Source organism: Bos taurus, chromosome 7, assembly GCF_002263795.3.
Source record: "Bos taurus isolate L1 Dominette 01449 registration number 42190680 breed Hereford chromosome 7, ARS-UCD2.0, whole genome shotgun sequence".
Classification (NCBI taxonomy): domain Eukaryota; kingdom Metazoa; phylum Chordata; class Mammalia; order Artiodactyla; family Bovidae; genus Bos; species Bos taurus.
In genome coordinates, this window is record NC_037334.1 from 68,737,293 (window position 1) to 68,756,174 (window position 18,882).

General features: G+C 40.9%; 1 protein-coding gene across 1 annotated transcript; it reads right to left on the reverse strand.

Moving 5' to 3' along the window:
* Positions 1 to 431: 431 nt before the first annotated feature.
* LOC101905194 (hepatitis A virus cellular receptor 1-like) lies at positions 432 to 18,256 on the reverse strand. The gene is made up of 5 exons (XM_024995277.2): positions 18,214 to 18,256; positions 15,432 to 15,764; positions 8,040 to 8,549; positions 4,334 to 4,429; positions 432 to 1,205 (listed from the first exon to the last, which is right to left on the reverse strand). The coding sequence occupies exons 1-5, from the start codon at positions 18,254 to 18,256 to the stop codon at positions 1,117 to 1,119; spliced, it is 1,071 nt and encodes a 356-aa protein (XP_024851045.2). The 3' UTR covers positions 432 to 1,116.
* Positions 18,257 to 18,882: the final 626 nt, after the last annotated feature.

The window sequence follows — 18,882 nt, forward strand, 5'->3', positions numbered from 1 at the left end:
TTACAGAATGACAAAGTTGTTGAAGATCTTAGGACCTTAATATGTCATCATATGGGGAGGATTATATATAGAAAGACTCAGAAGTGTGGCCTCAAAATTTCTCTATAGGAGGAAAATTGGATTGGAAAAGGATATTAGGGGGCCTATGTTTAAGGAACCACACTTTCACTGACATAATATTTTTGGTGGGGATGGCCCCCATTCCACTACATCATATCAAGGATTGTTATTTCTCTAACGATGATCTAAGTCTTTTTTTGGTATGTAATGTTAAGTCACTATGCCTGAAATAATTCACTTTTTTTTTCTTATTTTCTGGTCAGGAGAAATTCTGTCTTGGGGGTATATGTGTGTCTAGAGAAAAATATCACATTTCAGGTATTTCTAACAAAGTAGTGCATCTATATAGACTTTTAAAATTAATTAAACTATCCATGAAATTAAAAGACGCTTACTCCTTGGAAGCAAAGTTATGACCAACCTAGATAACATATTGAAAAACAGAGACATTACTTTGCCAACTAAGGTCCGTCTAGTCAAGGCTATGGTTTTTCCAATAGTCATGTATGAATGAAAGAGTTGGACTGTGAAGAAAGCTGAGTGGCAAAGAATTGATGCTTTTGAACTGTGGTGTTGGAGAAGACTCTTGAGAGTCCCTTGGACTGCAAGGAGATCCAACCAGTCCATTCTGAAGGAGATCAGCCCTGGGTGTTCTTTGGAAGGAATGACGCTAAGGCTGAAACTCCAGTACTTTGGCCACCTTATGCGAAGAGCTGACTCATTGGAAAAGACTCTGATGCTGGGAGGGATTGGGGGCAGGAGGAGAAGGGGATGACAGAGGATGAGATGGCTGGATGACATCACCGACTCGATGGATGTGAGTTTGAGTGAACTCCGGGAGTTGGTGATGGACAAGAAGGCCTGGCGTGCTACAATTCATGGGGTCGCAAAGAGTCAGAAACTACTGAGCGACTGATCTGATCTGATCTGATCCCTATTTAAGAGTCAAATTTTTTCTTCCTTTATTTCTTAAATTAGAAAGAATCAATCTGTGGATTAGTTTGACAATAATAATCTCTAAATGTAACTTGATTCCAGAAGAGACATATAAGTGAATCAGGCTAATAAAATAGGAAGGAATATTCTTACAGTTTGATTGTTATGCCAGTGGGGATCTGGAGACTGTGTCACAGTGCCATTTCCATCTGCTCAACAAGAAAGAAAATTAATAAGAATTATAAAAAGATATTGAACTTTCCTGCAAGCACCAAATATATTCACACTGCCTTCTGATAATGAAGGGAAAGTTGAATAATCATATGGCCTAATGCTGTAGGCATCCCAAGAGTAATACCAAGTTACTAACATTTATTTATTTAAGTAGTAAGGTTGTGATTCTTAACCATTTTGTCATGGACCCTTTGAAAATGAACCCTTTTTTTTTTCTCCCTATGCAGGGGAAAAATGCATGCTCACAGAAAATTTACTGACAATTTTAGACAAGTCAGAGTGACCCATTCTCAGAACTAGGTTAAAAATTACCACTTACAGATAAATAATCAATATTTTCTTGGCAGCTCAGAAACTTTCAGTGAGTGCTCAGAGGTCATTACACATCCAAAGAGCAGAACCACTCTGTTCAAAATGAACATTACATTGGTTTTACATTCAAAATGTGAGTGAAATGCACTAAGATACCTCAAACAGGTGGCATCCAACTCCTACATTATATGCCAGTGTGCCCAGACACTGATCCAAACGTGCTTTAGAAAATATGTTACAACACTCCCAAGGCCAGTATACCTTATACTACCTAAACTCCCAATATAAAAGGATACTATGCTTTAAAGTTTTCAATGTCCAAATTTTAATAGTGTTTTGAAATATCTCTTTTGTCCCACTGAACATATACTGTTGGCCCTTCTAAGCAACTATAGGTCAAATACAGGATTTTCTCTTTACTGAGTATCTATTACACACAAGCACTTTACATCCTTATACCCATTTTCTTAATCTGAAATTATAGATGAGGTGCTGAAATGGTTGAAGTTTCCAACTCTACTAAAGGACAAGAGCCTCAGCTCATAACCACTGCACACACTATGTTTCCATTCAATGAAAATACTGCAGGTCTCAGAGATTCACATACTACTGACAGAGCTAGAAAACCATCGTGTTCTAATGTTAGTGAAAATGAAGTAACCATATTCCCCCCAAGTTTTCACACATTACACTACTGTATCTACAATTTAAACATTCCAACACTACGTCTTCAAGAGACAAAGACAGTGTCTACAGTCTAGTCTCTGTGAATGATTTATGTTATAACCTTAAATCCTTAAGCTATAGAATGAGTGATGTTGTAAAAAAAAAAAAAAATAGCAAGGACTTGAGTTAGATGAAACTTGACTTTAGTGCTGACATGTCACTTACCAATGTGACCTTGACCAATGTCCTTTACATACACATTACATATATATGCATGTAAACATATGTATTTATATTTCTAGCTAGGATAACCTTGAAGTACAAGCTGACAGCACCCGTTTCATAAAGTTATCACATTAAATGATGCATGTAAGGTGCTTAACACCATGTTAAACAAATATCAGGTATCACAATTATGTTGCTATATAACAATAGGAGCAATGGGGAAGGAACACCATGCAATGGATTTTCCAAATATCCTATCCTTCATTCCTTACAAACATGTAGTGAGGAATGAAACAACTTGCCCATGGGCGTGCAGCTTGAAACTGCCATTGGGGGGCAGTTGAATTGGAAGCTGTTTGTCCAAAGTAGAACTAAATGTCCTCCTCAGTCTGGCAATGGCAAGAAATAAACCTGCCCTGAAAGAATTAAATAAGATAACGCACAACAATTTGCTGGCACATACATCTGAAAAGGTAGGTGCAGGCCCTGTGAAAACCAAAATTCCTCCTGGACTAACATTCTTGGCTTTGTGAGGCTTTAACCCACTGAAGTGTGACTCGGGCACTGTGAGGATTTGGCTGAAGGGCCTCAGAGATGCTGCCAAGACGGCAGCAGTCACAGAAGTCATGGGGACACAGCTGCTGCAATGTCTGTTCCATGCTGCCAAGTCTACTTGACCAGGGTTTAGTGACATATTTTAGAGAATAATTTCCCATTTTCTACTTTGTTCTTTCTCTTAGCCTAAAAGTGTGGAGTGCAGTTGCCTGCCCCAACTGCTCTTACCTGTATTTTTATCTGCTTTCTCTTTGTTTCTGTGCCAAGAAACACTTCACACCAAGGATTCCACTTTCAAAACCAAATGTAACTATTAGCTAATTTCAAGTAAATTGGTCCCTCTCTGAGTCCCGCTACATGTCCATTTTCAATTAAGAGCTTCCTTGAATGATTGGCAAAGTAGGCCACCCTGAGGGTCTCCTATAGCAACTCCTGAGCATGATGAATCATAGGCACAAGTTTTACAAAATCTTAAAAAATCTGACCTTGTTTGGATGCTTCACAGGCGCATGGACAAATAAGCCGGTTCTGCATTACAAAGGGGTTCACATGTGGCACTCTCCAAATTTACCTACATGGTTATCAGAGCTAGCTAGGAAAGATGACAATTCAGTATCATCATTCTCCATTACAGGAAAAACAGACTAATCTTACATCTCAAAAGAATATGGAATTTCCAAAACTAGGGAGAACTGGAGTCTTTGAGAGTGAAATAGCACAATCCTAGTGGGACCTGCCTCTTTGGCTCTGGTGTCCATGTCCTCAACCCAACTCAAAGTGTCCATGTGAAATGAAAGCTCGACAAGGCAGCAGGGGAGCCTCCTGGCTCTGTGTCGTGTCTGAGGCTTAGAGGAAGCATAAACAGGCAACCAGTTTGGTCTGGACCAGTTTGGATTTAATTGTTTTAAGGCTCTGTCCAGGGAAGTACGCCTAGAAATAAGTTTAAAGACAAGGCTAATTCAATTTATTTAGAAAAATGTGGATATGTATGTGGATGATCCCAAATCATACAAGCTGCCTATGTCACTCAAATGTACGTATTTCTGGACATTCCAAGTAACATTCATTATTGCCACTCTATCACTTACCTCGTAGCTATGTCCCCAGATCTTTATCTCATATAACGCTTGTAAGAATAAGTAAAATTTCCTCCATTTTCCAAAGGATAAAAACAGATTCAAAGAGGGTAATAAGACATTTGTTCAAGTTGCATAGCTGAGTGGAATAGCCATTGTTGGCATTCAAGTCATGCTTGTCTTATTTCAGAATATGTGCTCTGAACAATGTGCTAATATTTATCAAAATTTGAATGCTCCCAGATGTTCAGGAAAGAAACTGAAGTTACCTGTTGAACAAGAGTGCCATGGTGAGCTGGTTATGTTTCTTTCATACAGGGTAGTAGGCTGGCTTTCTGCTGTCTGAGTTGGAGCAGATAAAGAAGCTATAGGAATGACAAGAACGGAAAAATAGCGTTCGATTAGTGGAGGAAAATTTACACCCCCAGCAGAAAGAACAAACAAAACTAAATCAGAAATTACCCTTTGACTCTATCTTAGAAATGTATTAATATATGTCCTGAGGTATTACCCTGCTAGAAGGTATTACCCTGCTAGGTATTACCTGCTAGAAGAAGAGATAAGAAAGCCTTCTTCAGCAATCAATGCAAAAAAATAGAGGAAAACAACAGAATGGGAAAGACTAGAGATCTATTCAAGAAAATCAGAGATACCAAAGGAACATTTCATGCAAAGATGGGCTCAATAAAGGACAGAAATGATATGGACCTAACAGAAGCAGAAGATATTAAGAAGAGATCCCTCTTACACTGTTGGTGGGAATGCAAACTAGTACAGCCACTATGGAGAACAGTGTGGAGATTCCTTAAAAAACTGGAAATAGAACTGCCTTATGATCCAGCAATCCCACTGCTGGGCATACACACTGAGGAAACCAGAAGGGAAAGAGACACGTGTACCCCAATGTTCATCGCAGCACTGTTTATAATAGCCAGGACATGGAAGCAACCTAGATGCCCATTAGCAGATGAATGGATAAGAAAGCTGTGGTACATATACACAATGGAGTATTACTCAGCCATTAAAAAGAATACATTTGAATCAGTTCTAATGAGGTGGATGAAACTGGAGCCTATTATACACAGTGAGGTAAGCCAGAAAGAAAAGCACCAATACAGTATACTAACACATATATATGGAATTTAGAAAGATGGTAACAATAACCCTGTGTACGGGACAGCAAAAGAGACACTGATGTATAGATCAGTCTTATGGACTCTGTGTGAGAGGGAGAGGGTGGGGAGATTTGGGAGAATGGCATTGAAACATGTATAATATCATGTATGAAACGAGTCACCAGTCCAAGTTCGATGCACAATACTGGATGCTTGGGGCTGGTGCACTGGGACGACCCAGAGGGATGGTATGGGGAGGGAGGAGGGAGGAGGGTTCAGGATGGGGAACACAGGTATACCTGTGGCAGATTCATTTCAATATTTGGCAAAACCAATACAATATTGTAAAGTTTAAAAATAAAATAAAATTTAAAAAAAATAAATAAAATAAAATGTTGGCTGGAAAAAAAAAAGAAGAGATGGCAAGAATACACAGAAGAACTGTACAAAAAAGATCTTAATGACCAAGATAATAACGACGGTGTGATCACTGACCTAGAGCCAGACATCCTGGAATGTGAAGTCAGGTGGGCCTTAGAAAGCATCCCTACAAACAAAGCTAGTGGAGGTGATGGCACTCCAGTTGAGCTCTTTCAAATCCTGAAAGATGATGCTGTGAAAGTGCTGCACTCAATATGCCAGCAAATTTGGAAAACTCAGCAGTGGCCACAGGACTGGAAAAGGTCAGTTTTCATTCCAATCCCAAACAAAGGCAATGCCAAAGAATGCTCAAACTACCGCACAATTGCACTCATCTCACACGCTAGTAAAGTAATGCTCAAAATTCTCCAAGCCAGGCTTCAGCAATATGTGAACCGTGAACTTCCTGATGTTCAAGCTGGTTTTAGAAAAGGCAGAGGAACCAGAGATCAAATTGCCAACATCTGCTGGATCACGGAAAAAGCAAGAGAGTTCCAGAAAAACATCGATTTCTGCTTTATTGACTATGCCAAAGCCTTTGACTGTGTGGATCACAATAAACTGTGGAAAGTTCTGAAAGAGATGGGAATACCAGACCACCAGACCTGCCTCTTCAGAAACCTGTATGCAGGTCAGGAAGCAACAGTTAGAACTGGACATAGAACAACAGACTGGTTCCAAATAGGAAAAGGAGTACATCAAGGCTATATATTGTCACCCTGTTTATTTAACTTATATGCAGAGTACATCATGAGAAATGCTGGGCTGGAAGAAGCACAAGCTGGAATCAAACTTACCGGGAGAAATATCAATAACCTCAGATATGCAGATGACACCACCCTTATGGCAGAAAGTGAAGAGGAACTCAAAAGCCTCTTGGTGAAAGTGAAAGTGGAGAGTGAAAAAGTTGGCTTAAAGCTCAACATTCAGAAAATGAAGATCATGGCATCTGGTCCCATCACTTCATGGGAAATAGATAGGGAAACAGTGGAAACAGTGTCAGACTTTATTTTTTAGGGCTCCAAAATCACTGCAGATGGTGACTGCAGCCATGAAATTAAAAGACACTTACTCCTTGGAAGGAAAGTTATGACCAACCTAGATAGCATATTCAAAAGCAGAGACATTACTTTGCCAACAAAGGTCCGTCTAGTCAAGGCTATGGTTTTTCCTGTGGTGACATATGGATGTGAGAGTTGGACTGTGAAGAAGGCTGAGCGCCGAAGAATTGATGCTTTTGAACTGTGGTGTGGGAGAAGACTCTTGAGAGTCCCTTGGACTGCAAGGAGATCCAACCAGTCCATTCTGAAGGAGATCAGCCCTGGGATTTCTTTGGAAGGAATGATGCTAAAGCTGAAACTCCAGTACCTTGGCCACCTCATGCGAAGAGTTGACTCATTGGAAAAGACTCTGATGCTGGGAGGGATTGGGGGCAAGAGGAGAAGGAGACGACAGAGGATGAGATGGCTGGATGGCATCAGTGACTCCATGGACGTGAGTCTGAGTGAACTCCGGGAGTTGGTAATGGACAGGGAGGCCTGGCGTGCTGCGATTCATTGGATCACAAAGAGTCGGACACGACTGAGTGACTGATCTGATTACCCTGCTATGTAGGCATTTCATTATCATGAATAAATCTGAATTAGATAATGAGCTGAGAGCCTAACAACAGAATTATTTCACTTTTTATACTTCTTTGGTTGTTCATCTGCTAAGTCGTGTCCAACTCTTTGCAACCCTATGACTGCAGCATGCCATGCTTCCCTGTCCTTCTCTGTCTCCTGGAGTTTGCTCAAACTCATGTCCATTGAGTCAGCAATACTGTCTACCCATCTCATTTGCTGCCACCCTCTTCTCCTTTTGCCTTCCATCTTTCCCAGCAGCAGGGTCTTTTCCAATGAGTCCGCTGTTTGCATAAGGTGGCCAAAGCATTGGAGCTTCAGCTTTAGCATTATTCCTGGGGTTGTCATAAGAATTAAGGGGCTTAATACTTATAAAGCAGTTAGCATGTTTCCTGACACAGGAAACAGAGTAAGCATTAACTTCACCGAAATCGTATCCTCAAGTGTTGGGTTAGGCTTCAAAATGGATTAAATGATCTCTATTCAGATTTTCATCATAATTCTGTGTTAAACTGGGCCAAATGCACCATCCTTCTAAGATGTCCATGACCAGTGGTCTGGCTTTTTTTTTTTTTTTTGCTATTAATGATTCCTTTGAGAATCTAATAAAAACCATAGGTTCCTCTCACTCTGAAAATGCTTAAAGATACAAAAGATGAAGATAAGAGGGTACAAGTGGTTCACAGATTCTGTGAAGCCAGGTTTGGAAACCTGTTAAGAATCCCTACCCTAGATTGTCCATATGCCTTAACACAGTGCCCTGGATGGTGCATATCCTGAGTTTAAAAACTTCTGCACTTAGAAGTACTTTTGCTTACCTGGCTGGAGGTCCTCTGTGGGTGCTGGCATGGGAAGAGCAGAAGTAGAGGACCTCGCTGTCACTGGAGCAGTGGTGACTGTCATGGTTGGAGTAGTGGTGTTGATTGTTGTTGGCACAGCAGTGGTGGTGGTTGTTGGAGCAGTGGTGACCATTGTGGTTGGAGTAGTGGTGGTGGTGGTTGTTGGAGTTGTGGTGGGTGTTGTTTTGGGGGTAGTAGTGGTGGTTGTTGTAATAGTGGTAGTCGTTGTTGGGGTAGTAGTAATGGTTGTCTTTCTTGTAGTGGCTGTTCTTGGAGTAGTGGTAGTAGTTGTCCTTCTTGTAGTGGGGGTTGTTCTTGGAGTAGTGGTGGTGGTTGTCCTTCTTGTAGTGCTTGTTCTTGGAGTAGTGGTGGTAGTTGTCCTTCTTGTAGTGGGGGTTGTTCTTGGAGTAGTGGTGGTGGTTGTTGGAGTAGTGGTGGTAGTTGTTGTTGTAGTAGCAGTGGTGGTGGTCGTTGTCGTTGTAGGTGGAGCTAGGAATCAACATGAAAGCAGGGATTCATCAAGCAGCAGGAAACAAGAGACTCGTGCTGGGCCTGTGCACCAACACAACCACGGAGACTGTCCCCAGGCAGAACTCGGCACTTATCTCCCATGAACTCCAAGTTCTTGTCATGGGTCAACTAGAATCTGTGACTGAAGAGGGAGTGAAGACATGGTCACAACAAGGCAACAGTGGCATTTAAAGGATGATATTTTGGGAGGTGTTGCTATTCAAAAATGACACATGGGATTTGTGTTGAAGCAGTTTGTAAAGACTAGTCATACATATCAGATTTACATATCTTCATAAGCGTCCGTGAAGGAGGGGAAAGTGTCTAGAGCCTGAAGCTGTCTTTGTCCTCTCAGCAGTACATGACTAGAGCCCAAATAGTAGTTCCCAAGAACCAGACTATTGACCAAATAAATAGCATTCACTTCTGTCAGTTCTAAGGGCACCCTCCCAACATATCTGCATCCTAAATGTGGATTAACCCACATCATTAACATACGCTGGATAACACAGATGCCATATGCCACCAGGGAAGCCCTGAAAACAGTCATAGATAGTATATACATGAATGGATGGGGCTGTGTTCTAATAAACCTTTATTCATTAAAAAAAAAAAAAAAAAAAAAACTGTTGGTGAGCTTATTTTATAATCTGATCTGGTCCTATGGCTACAGTTTGCTGACCTGGGTCTAACAGTGTAGTTAAAGATTTTGAAGAACAGTGCAGACTCAATCCCCTCCCTTCAGTTTGAAATGAAACCTAAGAAAAAGAGGAAACAAGAAAAAAAATCTGATTGAAAGAGTATAACAAGGAGGAAATTTAATCAGCTTGTTCCACTAATGTGTCTTGCTCAGGAGTAAATATTTCCTAAGAAAGAAGCTAGGACACTAAGGCTAGGAAAAGCTGCTGGGGAAGAGCCCTAAGAGAGGTTGAAAGTAAGCTCATTCTCTGAAAAGTGCAAGAAAACTTAAGTGAAGTATTGGGTTGGAGGCAGAGAGTCACTTTGGCTCAGTTATGAATCCGTCCAAGGAGCAGTGGCTGTGCGGGCGCAGGAGTGCCTAGAGGAGCTATTCCACGTTCAAGGTCAGGAGGGGCGGCAGTGAGGAGATACCCCTCGTCCAAGATAAAGAGCAGCAGCTGCACTTTGCTGGAGCAACCGTGAAGAGATACCCCACGTCCAAGGTAAGAGAAACCAAAGTAAGATGGTAGGTGTTGCAACAGGGCATCAGAGGGCAGACACACTGAAACCATACTCACAGAAACTAGTCAATCTAATCACACTAGGACCACAGCCTTGTCTAACTCAATGAAACTAAGCCATGCCGTGTGGGGCAATCCAAAACGGGCGGGTATGATGGAGAGATCTGACAGAATGTGGTCCACTGGAGAAGGGAATGGCAAACCACTTCAGTATTCTTGCTTTAAGAACCCCATGAACAGTATGAAAAGTCAAAATGATAGGATACTGAAAAAGGAACTTCCCAGGTCGGTAGGTGCCCAATATGCTACTGGAGATCAGTGGATAAATAACTCCAGAAAGAATGAAGGGATGGAACCATAGCAAAAACAATACCCAGCTGTGGATATAAAGAGCAATATTGTATCAGTTCAGTTCAGTTCAGTCACTCAGTCATGTCTGACTCTTTGTGACCCCATGAATCACAACTCCCCAGGCCTCCCTGTCCATCACCAACTCCCTGAGGAACCTAATGTCAGATCCATGAATCAAGGCAAATTGGAAGTGGCCAAACAAGAGATGGCAAGAGTGAATGTCGACATCCTAGGAATTAGCAAACTAAAATGGACTGGAATGGGTGAATTTAACTCAGATGACCATTATATCTACTCCTGCGGGCAGGAATCCCTCAGAAGAAATGGAGTAGCCATCATGGTCAACAAAAGAGTCTGAAATGCAGTACTTGGATGCAATCTCAAAACCGACAGAATAATCTCTGTTCGTTTCCAAGGCAAAGCATTCAATATCACAGTAATCCAAGGTTATGCCCCAACCAGTAACAATGAAGAAACTGAAGTTGAACAGTTCTGTGAAGACCTACAAGACCTTTTAGAACTAACACCCAAAAAAGATGTCCTTTTCATTATAGGGGACTGGAATGCAAAAGTAGGAAGTCAAGAAACACCTGGAGTAACAGGAAAATTTGGCCTTGGAATACGGAATGAAGGAGGGCAAAGACTGATAGAGTTTTGCCAAGAAAATGCACTGGTCATAACAAACACCCTCTTCCAACAACACTAGAGAAGACTCTACACATGGGCATCACCAGATGGTCAACACCGAAATCAGATTGATTATATTCCTTGCAGCCAAAGATGGAGAAGCTCTATACAGTCAACAAAAACAAGACCAGGAGCTGACTGTGGCTCAGATCATGAACTCCTTATTGCCAAATTCAGACTGAAATTGAAGAAAGTAGGGAAAACCACTAAACCATTCAGGTATGACCTAAATCAAATCCCTTATGATTATACAGTGGAAGTGAGAAATAGATAAAAGGGACTAGATCTGATAGATAGAGTGCTTGATGAACTCTGGAATGAGGTTCATGATATTGTACAGGAGACAGGGATCAAGACCTTCCCCATGGAAAAGAAATGCAAAAAAGCAAAATGGCTGTCTGGGGAGGCCTTACAAATAGCTGCAAAAAGAAAGGAAGCGAAAAGCAAAGGAGAAAAGGAAAGATATAAGCATCTGAATGCAGAGTTCCAAAGAATAGCAAGAAGAGATAAGAAAGCCTTCCTCAGTGATCACTTCAAAGAAATAGAGGAAAACAATAGAATGGGAAGACAAGAGATCTCTTCAAGAAAATCAGAGATACCAAGGGAACATTTCAGGCAAAGATGGGCTCGATAAAGGACAGAAATGGTAGGGACCTAACAGAAGCATAAAATATTACGAAGAGGTGGCAAGAACACACAGAAGAACTGTACAAAAAAGATCTTCATGACCAAGATAATAATGACGGTGTGATCACTGACCTAGAGCCAGACATCCTGGAATGTGAAGTCAAGTGGGCCTTAGAAAGCATCACTACGAACAAAGCTAGTGGAGGTGATGGAATTCCAGTTGAGCTCTTTCAAATCCTGAAAGATGATGCTGTGAAAGTGCTGCACTCAATATGCCAGCAAATTTGGAAAACTCAGCAGTGGCCACAGGACTGGAAAAGGTCAGTTTTCATTCCAATCCCAAACAAAGGCAATGCCAAAGAATGCTCAAACTACTGCACAATTGCACTCATCTCACACACTAGTAAAGTAATGCTCAAAATTCTCCAAGCCAGGCTTCAGCAATACGTGAACCATGAACTTCCAGATGTTAAAGCTGGTTTTAGAAAAGGCAGAGGAACCAGAGATCAAATTGCCAACATCCGCTGGATCATGGAAAAAGCAAGAGAGTTCCAAAAAAACATCTATTTCTGCTTTATTGACTATGCCAAAGCCTTTGACTGTGTGGATCACAATAAACTGTGGAAAGTTCTGAAAGAGATGGGAATACCAGACCACCAGACCTGCCTCTTGAGAAATTTATGTGCAAGTCAGGAAGCAACAGTTAGAACTGGACATGGAACAACAGAGTGGTTCCAAATAGGAAAAGGAGTACATCAAGGCTGTATATTGTTACCCTGTTTATTTAACTTATATGCAGAGTACATCATGAGAAATGCTGGACTGGAACAAGCACAAGCTGGAATCAAACTTACCGGGAGAAATATCAATAACCTCAGATATGCAGATGACACCACCCTTATGGCAGAAAGTGAAGAGGAACTCAAAAGCCTCTTGATGAAAGTGAAAGTGGAGAGTGAAAAAGTTGGCTTAAAGCTCAACATTCAGAAAATGAAGATCATGGCATCTGGTCCCATCACTTCATGGGAAATAGATGGGGAAACAGTGGAAAGAGTGTCAGACTTTAATTTTGGGGGCTCCAAAATCACTGCAGATGTTGATTGCAGCCATGAAATTAAAAGATGCTTACTCCGCGGAAGGAAAGTTATTACAAACCTAGATAGCATATGGAAAAGCAGAGACATTACTTTGCCAACAAAGGTCTGTCTAGTCAAGGCTATGGTTTTTCCAGTGGTCATGTATGGATGTGAGAGTTGGACTGTGAAGAAAGCTAAGCACCGAAGAATTGATGCTTTTGAACTGCGGTATTGGAGAAGACTCTTGAGAGTCCCTTGGACTGCAAGGAGATCCAACCAGTCCATTCTGAAGGAGATCAGCCCTGGGATTTCTTTGGAAGGAATGATGCTAAAGCTGAAACTCCAGTACTTTGGCCATCTGATGCAAAGAGTTGACTCATTGGAAAAGACTCTGATGCTGGGAGGGATTGGGGGCAGGAGGAGAAGGGGACGACAGAGGATGAGATGGCTGGATGGCATCAGTGACTCCATGGACGTGAGTCTGAGAAAACTCCGGGAGTTGGTGATGGACAGGGAGGCCTAGTGTGCTGCGATTCATGGGGTCACAAAGAGTCAGAAACGACTGAGTAATTGAACTGAACTGACTGAACTGATGAACCCGTTTCCCACTGGACAGAGCAGTGACTTTGAAAATATTCATCTATTAAAGAATTTATAAGCACTATAAATGTCCCCTATTAATTTCTTTCTTCCTCCATACCAATCATATAATTTCCAAAAATAATCTCTTCTCCACACACAGCCTCCTGCAACATGTGTATAGCACCAGCTTCTTTTGGTTTTCTTAATTTGCCTCCTAGATGTTTTCCCGGATCAGCTACTTTCTCTGTCACAATTGACCTGATTTTACTTGCCTTCATCAAATAAGCCAAGTGTCTTTGATGAAGTTAGGAAAAATTATGAAATTGAAAGATCAAGTTCATTTAAACTAAAAAAGAGACCTAGCTTATAAAGGCTCTGAATATTGGGCTCTGTTTTCATTAGAAACTTTAGTGGGAGAATACTTACTATGAAAGAGCACCAGAAACCAGGAAATCCTTTAGAACCTGCTCCTTTAACCAAGTGGTAAGAAAAATTAAAATGTCTACATTATGTTTATGGAAAAACATAAACTTCCCTGACTTTTGGATTTCACGAAATTCTTAAAAGCCAAAAGTGAACCGTTACTTAGATGAAAATGTTCTTATATTGCAATAAGGTGATTTTAATTATTTTTTCTCTTTTTTTTGTTATAATTGTTCTATTTTATTATTAGTTATTCTTAATCTCTTACTGTGCCTAATTTCTAAGTTAAAATTTATCGTTGGTATATAAGCAAAGAGTCATACATGACTGAGCGACTGAACTGATAAGCACAGGAAAAAACATGCACAGGGTTTGGTACTCTGTGCAGTTTCAGCTATCCACTGGAGGAGACACTCTTGGAATCAACCCCCGTGGAAATAAAAGCAAAAATAAACAAATGGGACCTAATTAAAATTAAAAGCTTCTGCACTACAAAGGAAACTATAAGCAAGGTGAAAAGACAGCTTTCAGAATGGGAGAAAATAATTGCAAATGAAGCAACTGACAAAGAATTAATCTCAAAAATATACAAGCAACTCCTGCAGCTCAATTCCGGGAAAATAAACGACCCAACCAAAAAATGGGTCAAAGAACTAAACAGACATTTCTCCAAAGAAGACATACAGATGGCTAACAAACACATGAAAAGATGCTCAACATCACTCATTATTAGAGAAATGCAAATCAAAACCACAATGAGGTACCATTTCACACCAGTCAGAATGGCTGCTATCTAAAAATCTACAAGCAATAAATCCTGGAGAGGGTTTGGAGAAAAGGGAACCCTCTTACACTGTTGGTGGGAATGCAAACTAGTACAGTCACTATGGAGGACAGTGTGGAGATTCCTTTAAAAACTTAACTTAAAAAAATTCCTTAAAAAATAGAACTGCCATACAACCCAGCAATCCCACTGCTGGGCATACACACCGAGGAAACCAGAATTGAAAGAGACACGTGTACCCCAATACTCATTGCAGCACTGTTTATAATAGCCAGGACATGGAAGCAACCTAGATGTCCACCAGCAGTCAAATGGATAAGAAAGTGATTTTAATTTTTAAACAAGCAGTTTAGTGATATGATGTGAGTGAAAGTGAAAGTCACTCAGTTGTGTGCAACTCTTTGAGACGCCATGGACTATAGAGTTCATGGGATTCTCCAGGCCATAATACTGGACTGGGTAGCCATTCCCTTCTCTAGGGGATCTTCCCAACTCAGGGATCGAACCCAGGTCTCCCACATTGCAGGCTGATTCTTTACCAGCTGAGCCATGATATGGTGTGAATTGTGCTTCAAAAAATCCAAGGGTAGAGGGAGGGGATGAAACTATCTAGACTCTTTCAATGTATATGCTACAAAACTGAGTTGACAGTTGTCTAAACCAAATGATACATCTATTTGACAGGACCTTATATTACCTGTTTTATATGTGTGAAACTCTCTATGAGTCTTAAAATGTTAAGAAAGAACATTTGAAAATTCTCCGAAGAAATGACCTCACAGAAAAGGTCAGATTTTCAAGAAGAAGAAATTTAGCTCCAAAAAGATACTCACTATATCTCAGTGTGGAACAGTGAATGCTTTTTCATGAACCAACTAGTATTCCTGAAGCACTGCTTCAGGAAACAGTTTGCTGACTGGAAAGATGCTCTAGCCTATGGTCTTGAATCAAGGTTAGTCTTAACACTTCACTCTACACAAATACAAGATATTCAGTTGAAGAGTTATTAGAAAACAAGATCATAGGAAACTTTTCTTTCCCTACTAAAGGAAAAGAAAGTTAATATCAAACAGAAAACTCTATCTCTGGGAACCCACAGGAAGTGATCAAAGAAGTAGGAAGATAAGCTCACCTGGATTGATCCTCAACTCTAGGGTGGTTTTTATGTCATTGAACCACCCTCTCACCTCAATTCGGCAACAATACAAGCCACTGTCAGACACGGCAGCATTGTTTATGGTCAAAGACACATCCCTTCCAGGAATATTGCCATTTAGCTGGTAACGTCCATCCCTTCGATAGGTGACTCTGTATCCATCAGTCCAGATGATGTTAGTTCCGCAATCAAACCAAGGACATGACCCTCGGCCCCAACACATGCTTGTGACTTCTCCATTATAGTAGCAGGGTAGAGTGACACTCTGACCCGCCACTCCAGTCACTCGATGGTAAGAGGTTACACCATCTGTAAATAAAGAGAAACCAGAGCATGAGGTCTCAAAATTTTAACTTTATTTTCATTTTGTTCTTTATATAGCTTATGCTGTTTGAAATTATCTAACTATATCTTGAGTTTGTAAATTTAATATATGCATTTTTCTGGTAAATATATTCTTTAGCAGTATTATTATTAACCAGATATATTTGAGGATGAAACATCAGATAAATGTCTTTCTGTATTCAGGATTACTTCTTAATAGGACAGATTTATGAGAGAAAGTATCAGGATAAAGGGCAGAAATATGTTCAGTCTTTTAGTGAATATGATTCAAATTCCTCTCCAAAAGGTTTGAAACAAATGACACTCCAGCAATGCATCAGTGTGTGTGCATTTTATTCTATGTTTGACAGGTATCTGCTTACTAAATGTTAATACATACAGGTGGCTTTTCCTCTCCCCTAGGTTCAGTCACTGTCTCAGTTGAAATCTGATTTTAAAACTGTTGCATTTAAAATTTTGATTTTCAATTTAATTGCAATTTTTTAAATGGCTATGCAAAAAATTTCACCTCGAGCTCCGGCCTCGGCGCCCCCTCCCAGAGCCCCCTCCCGGGAGCGGAGCCCACCCGAGGGCACCTCTCCCGCACCGCCCCCCCCCGACAGCCCAGCTGCCCGCCCAGAACAGCAGCCCCGGGGGGCAGCCCCCTTCCAGCCCAGCCCTGCCAGACACCCCCAACCATGAATCTCTTCCAAAATTTAAAAAAAAAAAAAAATTTCACCTCACAAATTTCCTCTAAGTTAAAGAAAAAACAGCTAATATCCTACTTACAGCATCATTGGCTAGAAGGCAGAAGCCTAGTAAACTCTTTACAAATTAGTTTTCAGAAAAAAGGGTTTATAATACTCTCATGGAGAAGCCTGGTAGGCTGCAGTCCATGGGGTCGCTAAGAGTTGGGCACAACTGAGCAACTTCACTTTCCCTTTTCACTTTCATGCATTGGAGAAGGAAATGGCAACCCACTCCAGTGTTCTTGCCTGGAGAATCCCAGGGATGGGGGAACATGGTGGGCTGCTGTCTATGGGGTCGCACAGAGTTGGACACGACTGAAGCGACTTAGCAGCAGCAGCAGCAGCAGCAGAAGGAACTGAGGCTTATAATGGGCTTTGTTGTTTTTGTTTAGTTGCTTAGTTGTATTGGACTCTTTGCCACCCCATGGACTGTAGCCCGCCAGACTCCTCTGTTCATGGAATTTCCCAGGCAAGAATTCTGGAGTGGGTTGCCATTTCCTTCTCCAGGGGATCGTCCCGACTCTGGGATCAAACCCATGTCTCCTGCATTGGTAGGTGGATTCTTTACCACTGAGCCACCTGGGAAGCCCATCATGGGATTTAGGATCGATTAAAAAAACTTCAAGCAGGGATCCCTTCTTGTGAGTTGATGACTGTGCTACAATGGAGCATTGTCCAGTTAGCCTGGTAAAACCAAAAAATTGGACAATATTCAATCAAATATTAAACTTTACCTCTTAAAAACAAACAGGCAGGAAAACTCTCTCCTGCAGCAGTGGTTTAAAAAACTGTATTGCCAAATGAAGTCTGAGTGGTCCTTAAAAAAAAATCTGAGATTCAACAACCAGTAATAGTTAGAACTGGGCTGTAAGTCTGGGAAATGCTCTGGGAATAAAACACTCATTGTTATATAAAATAAGTCTAGTTTTTATTACCAAAATTCTGATTATATTTAATTTTGCTTAATATTATTTTTGAATTATAAAGGTAATTTATGCTAATTATAGAAATTTGTTACAGAATATAATTTAAAAGTGTACTTTTCCTCATATTTCTACCTCTAGAGATTTTTTTTAATTTAGCATCATGTCTATTCCTAAAAATTTCCCCTATCTCAAAGAATGTTAAAATATGAGATAAATTACATTATTTTGTTTATTAAAAATTAAATTTTTGATTATTGATTAAAAAAAATTTTTGGCCACTTGGCACCGCATGTGGGATCTTAGTTCCCCAACCAGGGATAGAACTTGTGCTTCCTGCATTGGAAACACAAAGTTTTAACCACTGGAAAACCAGGAAAGCTAAAATACTTTCTTCTTAAAATAGACAGTTACACATGGTTAAAAAAAATCAAAAAGTACAAAATGGTACAATAAAGGACTCGTCTCCTTCCCACCCATCCCCATTGCTACTTCCCACCCTCATCCACGGTTACTCTCTTACATACACTTCAGTAGTTCGTGCATACACAACCATCTACCTACTATTTTTTTTTTTAATTTAAACACAAAAGGCAGCATAAGCTGTACTATACTGCAGCATGCCTTATTCACCTACCCATAGATTTTCTAATTCTTAGAACTTAAGCTTGATCCCATTACTTCAACAAAGACCCCTTCCACCATGCCCACACACCCCCTACATCCTTGGGGTTCCAAAGCACAATCCACCTATTCACTTACCTGGCAGGAGTAGGAGGCCCAGGATGGCTACCCAAGGATGCATGATGCTATTGGCCTGAAGGAAAGAGAAAGCAGACTGCTTGGTGTGGCCCTCAATCAGATGGTATCAGAACAAGTCTTAATTCTCAGATTGCAATTTCTCCTTTCACCCTTACAGGGTGAATCACATACGCCTGCCTGCAGGAAACAGGGACACACTTGCAAATGCTTCAGCTGTCTGTCTGCTCCAGGTAACTGAGAGCTCTGCTCCTTCCAACAGACAGGCAAAACTGTCCTCTGAAACAATGCCTACTTACCCAGCTCCTTTCCTACACCTAGAGTCCAAACTGACTCTAGGTGCTGACAGAGGGAGCAAACACGAAGGAAATGAGAGGAAGGCTTAGCAGGGAAAGCCAGAGCAAAGACCAGACTTCCCATGGCAAAGGTACACTTATCCTGAGCCTTGAAGATGAGTCACCTGGCTTTCTGGTGAGAGGAGGGTACTTCTTCCTTTGTGGTCACAATGGCTAGTCCCCAGCCTTAGTCAAATTATCAAATGTCCACTGATCTAAGAACTGAGAGTTGTGTTTCACTTATGGCTCAGGAAACTGCCTCTCAGATAGCTCTGAGGAACCACGCCCAAGAGGGGTGGAGAGATAAGCTTATATGTGACTTTGGAGAAGTACAATC